The sequence below is a fragment of the Galeopterus variegatus genome, unplaced genomic scaffold, assembly GCF_000696425.1.
Source record: "Galeopterus variegatus unplaced genomic scaffold, G_variegatus-3.0.2 Scaffold5761, whole genome shotgun sequence".
In the NCBI taxonomy this organism is placed as follows: Eukaryota; Metazoa; Chordata; class Mammalia; order Dermoptera; family Cynocephalidae; genus Galeopterus; species Galeopterus variegatus.
In genome coordinates, this window is record NW_007731872.1 from 115,712 (window position 1) to 122,942 (window position 7,231).

Genomic DNA, 7,231 nt, shown 5'->3' on the forward strand with positions numbered 1-7,231 from the left:
CATGTATCTTCACTTTCCCTACAGAAGAAAAGAAGATTAGGGAAAGTTTAAAATGTTTTAGAGACTGGTTAAATGGTGTTGAGCAGAGTGCTGATAAAAATATGGACAGTAAAGGCCATTCTGAGATGATCTCAGATGTAAATGAGAAGCGACTTACTGGAAACTGGGGCAAAGATCACCCTTGCTATGAACTGGCAAGGAACTCGGCTGCATTCTGTTCTTGCCCAAAAGGTTTATGGAATGTGGAACTTCAAGGTGCTGACCCAGGGTATTTGGTGGAAGAAATCTCTATTCATCAATCCAGGGTATTTGGTGGAAGAAATTTCTATTCATCAAAGCATTCAGGAAGCTGCATGGCTACTTGTAACAGCTTACACTGAGTTAAGACAGCAGAGGCATGACATAAAGCTACAATTTAAAGAGGAAGCAGAGCATAAAGATTTGGAAAATTTGTAGCCTGTCCATGTGGTAGAGAAGCAGAGAGCGTTTTCACAAGAAAAATGTATTGGTGCTAAGAAGATTAGGACAAAAGAATAGGATTACCAAGAGAAGGGGGGAAAGGCCCTGAAGGCATTGCAGGAGCCTCTGGGGCTAACCCTTCCATTACAGGCCCAGAGGCCTAGGGAGACAGAATTGTCTTGGGAAATAGGCCTGAGGTGTCTTCCATAGGCTCACTGCCCAGGGCCACCTCGGGAAGCTGCTCCCCACAGCAGCACCCAGCTTCTTTGGATGCTCCAGCCATGGCTAAATTGGCTCCAGCTGTGGCTGGACCCACAGCTCTGGAAAAGAACAGCCTTGGCAGTGTCCACATGGTGTTAGGTCTGCAGGCTGGCAGAACGCCAGAACTGTAGAGGCTTGGAAGCCTCCACCGTGATTTCAAAGGACGTATGGAAAAGTCTGGGGACCCAGGAAGAGATCTGTCGCAGGGGCAGAGTCACCACAGACAGCCTTCACTAGAGTGATGAAGAGAGGAAACGTGGGGCTAGAGTTGCATCAGAGAAACCCCTATTGGAGCTGAGAGAGCACGACTGCCATGGAGACCCCAGAATTGTGGAGCTACCAGTGTGCAACGCCAGCTTGTGAGAGCTGAAGCATCACCTGAGACCAGGAAAGTCTTAGAAGCGAAGCTGCCTGAGGACTTGGGGACCCAACCCCCACACCAGTGTGTGGAGAACGTTGAACATGGAATCAAGGTTCATGACTTGCCAGCTTTGAGCTTTGATGTCTGCTGTGCTGGATTTTGGACTTGTTTGGGACCTGTTACCCCTTTCTTTTGTCCTATTTCTCCCTTTTTGAATGAGAACATGTACCCTATGTTTGTCCTACCATTGTATCTTGGAAGTAGATAACTTGTTTTGCTTTCACAGATAGGACTTTGAATCTTGAACTTTTGAGTTGAAACAAGTTAAGACTTTAGGGATTTACCTGAGAATGAATGTATTTACCTGTGAGAATATATGTATTTACCTGTGAGAATGAGTGAATGAATCTACCTGTGAGGACATGATCTTTAGGAACCATAGGCAGGATGCTATGGGTTGATTGTGTCCCCCAAAGTTCATGTGTTAGAAGCTTAATTCCCACCGTAACTGTTGAAGGTGGGAAATCCTACTATGGTAATTGAAAGGTGGGGCCTTGAAGAGGTGATTAGATTGTAGGACCGTGCTGCGGTGAATGGATTAGTAATTGTAGTCAGAGGTGTGGTTCTGAGGGCTTTAAAAGGAGAGGACATGAGAAGTTCTCTCTCTCTGCTCTGCCATTTCTGCCATGTGAGACCCTGCATTACTGTGGAGTCACCTCACCAGATGTGTTCCCTGGACTTTGGACTTCCCAGCCTCGGAAACTGTTAAGGAATAAATTTCCCTTCCTTACAAATCACCCAGTTCCAGGTATTTTGTTCTAAGCAACAGAATCAGACTAATACACTGTCCCTCCTCACACAGGGTTGCATGGACCCCAGCGGGCGGAAGCACATGACAAGTGCATACCCTGGGCAAGACCAGGGGCTGCTTCACTGAGCCTGAGTGACCGTGTTATTGGCTCTTCACCCAACTCCTGATCATGCTACTTACTGAGCGTCTATAACAGGACTTGCTTGATCAAACCCACCCATATTTGGCAGCAGAAGAAGCTTGAGCTGGGCTCTTTTATAAATAAACTTAAAAGTAGATGGAAGGGTTTTCCATCCCCTGGCTGGTAGGAGGGTGTGCAGTGTTTGAGTCAGGTGGAAAGTGAAGGCTACTCTCAGGCCTGCTGACATCGGTCTGGGGTGATCATCTACACCTGCACTATGACCTCGTGGTCAGCCAGGGGGCACAGGAGGACTTTGCAGCTGGAAGACTATGCTTAAAAACCCATTCAACATTAAAAATAACCACGCTTTTTGCCAACACAGTGTGTCATCTTTATTGGGCTATTCACAGGTAAGCTTAAACATGATGAAGGGAAAAGACCAGATGCCATCGGTAATGTCAAGAAACAAAATATTTAGCATTTCTTAGTTTCAGCTGTGGCATTCTCTCGCAGCTGAGGAATATAGGCAATTCGCTGACATAACGGCAGTGGGTGAGACTTATTTTTAGCAACAGGAAATACACACGTTTAACCAATGACTTTTAGGACAATCGGCAAAAAAGAAAACTATTTTCATGTAGCTAGGACAGGAAAATCATTTATACAAATTAAATTGATACAAAATACATTATAAAGAGAACACACATACAAAAGTCGTTAAGTTGGTCAGAGAGCAACGTTGTCACAGAACACCACACTGAGACAACACTGGCGTGAATTCATTTCAGTTGTGAAAGTATGTCCAAAGTTTGAGTTACACATTTACCGAGGTAAAGGCACGATCACTTCAACGTAATTAATGGGGAAGAATCCGGATTCCCCGTGTATCATTCCTTCATACCAGTTTTCATCTATTCGATTGGTTAATGTAGTGATGTCCCCTTCTTTAAATCCTAATTCTCCTTGGTTTTCTGGCTCAAAGTCATAGAGGCCACGACAGCAGGGCTGGTCCATGGGAACGTTAGAACCTGTCCACATGATATGGAGACAAAAAGCACAGGTTAACTGACAAATTATCACGGGAAACTGGAAATGTGGGAAAGCTTGGCGAGGCCATTAACAGCAGGCCCCGGCTCCCCTCCCACGACAAGGCTGGCTCCCCACAGCTCGCTGGTTCTGTGTCACTGTCTCTGGCCTCCTCAGCTCTCCCAGGTGCCTGAGCTGACTCTGGGCCAGTGTCTGTCTTATCAGGACTCCCAGGAAGAGGGTCCACGCCCAGCCCATCTCCTTGAAGCAGCCACTCAGCTCTGCCTGGAGCCCTAAGGGAGAGACAGAAGAGTCACAAAGCCCAACCCCTGCCCTCACAGGTTTGTAGTTTCTCTGAGGCTGGCTAATACATGGGAATCATTTAAAGTACAAAGTTGAGGTGGTGTATCGCTCCTGGCTCAGCAGCTCTGAGGAGAGGAGTCAGGGAAGGCCTCGGCGGTCAGAGAGATCCTTCTAGAACTGGTGACCAGGAGCTGGGACAGGGGCAGGATGTAGGACAGGAAGAGAGGAACCAGGACAAGAATGAGCAGAAAATTTTACAGAGCAGCCTAACATCTTGGGTTATGATACCAAGCCTGGAGTTCTGAGAATAACATTAAAACATTTTTTTTCAAAACTAAAACATGGTAATTATAAAAGAAAATACATGTATACAAAATTGAGAAAAGTCAATTATAACATATTAACCCAGAGATAACCAACGTGCAGCCTGCAGATTCCAGATGTCTTTATGAATATATTTGTGTATATACTTACATATAGTTTTCATGAAAGAATCTTTTTATACAAACTACTGTGAACATCTTCCCAGATTACTTTTAGTTACTGATCAGCTGTCAACTCTATCAATGTAACATAATTTCTTTAACTAATCTCCTAATGTTGGACATTTAAGATCCTTCCTTATTTTTCTCTCTTCCTTCTATTCTCTTCGTCTCTTCCCTCCCTCCCTCCCTTCCTTCCTTCCTTCCTTCCCTCCCTCCCTCCCTCCTTCCTCTTTCTCTGTCTCTTCCTTTCTTCATTAATTTCTTCTTTCTCTTTAATTCTCTCTTGGCTTTCATATACGACTCTTTGAAAAATAGTTTATATGTGTATATCTACAAATGTCCACAATCAATTCCTGAGGATAAATTACTGGAAGGGAATTTGATGGTCATAAGACATGAATTTTTCCAAGATATTTGACATTTACTGTCAATTTATTTTTCTATCATTATATCATTATTTTTCTTGAAATTTTTAGCGGCCCCTTTTATAGTACAAATATTGGCCCTTTATGTGTCATGTTTGGAACAAATATCATTCCCAGCTTATCATCTGGTTTTTCATTTTGTTTTGGGAGTTCATGCGGGTGATGGGGCAGGGAATGGGGTTTCTATTTTATTTGGGCATACATACAGAAATTTAAAACAGTATAAGCAGTCAAACTAATCAAACTTTCCATTCATGGTTTATCCTCCACAGTCATATATAAATATTCAACTAAATTTTATTCCAGTATTTTTATTTAATTTTTTTGTGTGTGTTAGAAAACATTTACTCTTAAGCCATTTGGATTTTGGCAAAAAGAGGGAAGGATCTATTATTTTTAATAATGCCTAAGCAGTTACACCAATGTAATTTATTTAAATAATCCATTTTTTCTCCATTGATTTCAAATACTACCTTAATTGTATATTTTAATTATCATGGGCACTTGGATCTATTTTAGGATTTTCTATTTTGATCCACTGATTCATTTTGGTAACAATATAATATCATTTTAAATATTGTAGCTTTAAAATAAATGTTAATAATAACTTGTTAAAGCAAGTTCCTAATCATCACTTTTCTATTTCAAAATTTCCTAGTTATTCTCATGAAATCATTTAAGTAGGTAAACTTTAGTATCAATGGATCAAGTTTATCTCACAAAATCTTATTTCAATTTTGAGTGGATCATACTTTTTTTTTCTTTGAGTATTGATAAGATTAAGGAGATTTTTTTTTTTTAATCAGTGACCACTTGAAACCACACCGGTTCTTGTATCATGCTTTCATCCTATGGCTAGAATTTGTTACTATATTTAAGATTTTGTGTCTGTATTTAAAAGTGAAATGATTTCATTTTTATATTCTGGCTAGGTTTTGGTGTCAGCGTTATGTTAGCTTTATTTAAAAAATTAAACATTGGGCTGGCCCAGTGGCACACTCGGTGGAGTGTGGCGCTTGGGAGTGTCGTGGCGCTCCCGCCGAGGGTTCGGATCCCATATAGAGACCGGTCCGCTCACTGGTTGAGCGCGGTGTGGGCGCGACACCGAGGGTTGCGATCCCGTTGCCAGTCACGAAAAAAGACAAAAAGGAAAAAAAAATTAAACATTTCTTCTTTTTCTATTTTCTAAAATATTCAAATCTTGATAATTTGAAACAAAAAAAAAAGTCCCGAGCCTAAGGATTTCTGAACATAGGGTGCTTTCTAGGATAGCTTAGGATAATGACTTAGTGTATCTGGGGAGGAGACACAGTCACCCCACTCCAGTGCTACAAAATATCTAGCCCGTAAAAGACCTCAGCAGTTCCAACGTTTCTATGTAAAGGAGCCAAAGGGGAGAGGGTGGACAGGGGCTGAGGGGCGCCCCAGGCAGCCCCCTGGCCAAGTGAGATGATGCCCCACCCAAAGGGGGCTGAGGGCATGGACCACTGGGGAGAAGGCCAAAGGAAGACATGAGGGTCTGTAAAGATGGGCCTGGAAGGAAGCCAGACCTCACCCCCGGGCACTACACACCCGTCTACATGGAGACCACCACACAGACAGAGGCTCCCACCAGTAGACAGAACCAGGCCATCGAAAGATCAGGGAAGCCACCTCACCATCAACAGCTGCCTTGTTATGGAAAAGGCTCTTCTAGGTTCCACTGCCCCCAATGCCGGCAGAGTTAGGCTGGGAAAAGGGAGGGGAAGACAGTATCCCAGAGCAGGACCGTGCCAGTTTTATAGTTTTTGTCCTTAAAGAGGAGGGTTTAACTCTTTCACACAGTTGGAACATCTGACATATTTTATCTTACTTCTGCCCCCTATTTTATGCTTTCCATTTTTATTTCCTTTCTCTATTACTAGAAACGTTTCTTTCCCCTCTAGACTTCAGGTGAGAGTTGAAGCAAGTCCTGCTACAGATTATGTTGCTTCCTCACCAAATCTCTGAGGTCCATGTAAAGAGAAAGGGTAAATTTGGGTATTTCTACGGCTGGTCAAATGAGAAGCCCCTTTGTCCTGGGGAGGGGTAGGGAGGTGGCAGCACCGTGGGGAGAGGAAGGGAAGGGTCGGGGCAGGGGAGGTTTCCTGCTGTGAGAAGGATTTTATTGTTTGTTTCACTAGCTTGAAATTCACTGAGCAGCACCCATTGCTCTGACAGGACCGGCCTCCGTAAGCGCCACTGACTCCTAGAACCTTCTCAGCACTTGGCCATGTCTGGGTGGGAGTGAACACCAAAGCCCGGGCCCAGCCAATGAGCTCTTGTCAGCAAAGTCCCCCAGGTTGTACTGAGGTGGCTCCCACTGCCTTCTTGTGACAATGGTTCCCAACTTGGTGGCACATTAAAGAGCCCACTGCCTAGGCTAAACCCCAGACCAATTAAATCAGGAGCTCTGGCAGAGGGACCCTGGCATCAGTATGTTTCAAATTTCCCAGGTCTTTCCAATGTCCAGGGGAGGCTGAGAACCAGCAGGGTAATGGCCCTCCCCTCCCTCCAAGTGTTGCGTTTCTTTCCCCAGAGCGTGGGGTGTCAAGGAGTCTCAGCTGGTGGGGAGGGGAAGCGGGAGGAGGCCGGGGCTCTTCTTTGCTAGGCAGGCAGCTCGCCCTCTCCCAGGTGGTGACCTACAGGTACGTCGGCCTCTGTAATCCAGACCCACCTGCACTTTAACCTCTAGAATCTACTTGATGCTGCTGGCATTTGGGTGGCTCCTACTGTGACACTCAAAGCCCAAGTCTGTATATTCCTTTCGTCATATGGTGGGAGTTGGGGAGTAGATGAATTTAAAAACTGGGGCTTAGTTCATTATTTTGAACAGAATAACATTCAATGATTTCAAAGCACTGGGGAATGGAGTGTTCACAAGGCAGAACTTTCCATTTTCCTTTGGTCAGACAGGACACATCTGGGTGGGCGGGTGGGGGCTGGGCCCTGAAAACCCAC

The 7,231-nt window shown here is 44.3% G+C and overlaps 1 protein-coding gene across 1 annotated transcript in view; it reads right to left on the reverse strand.

Moving 5' to 3' along the window:
- Positions 1 to 2,380: 2,380 nt before the first annotated feature.
- Positions 2,381 to 7,231, reverse strand: part of LOC103605359 (endophilin-A3-like) — a 27,820-nt gene continuing 22,969 nt past the window's right edge. The window contains exon 3 of the mRNA XM_008589928.1: positions 2,381 to 3,041. Coding sequence (XP_008588150.1) covers positions 2,836 to 3,041 — 206 coding nt within the window. The 3' untranslated portion in view covers positions 2,381 to 2,835. The remainder of the gene's footprint in view (positions 3,042 to 7,231) is intronic.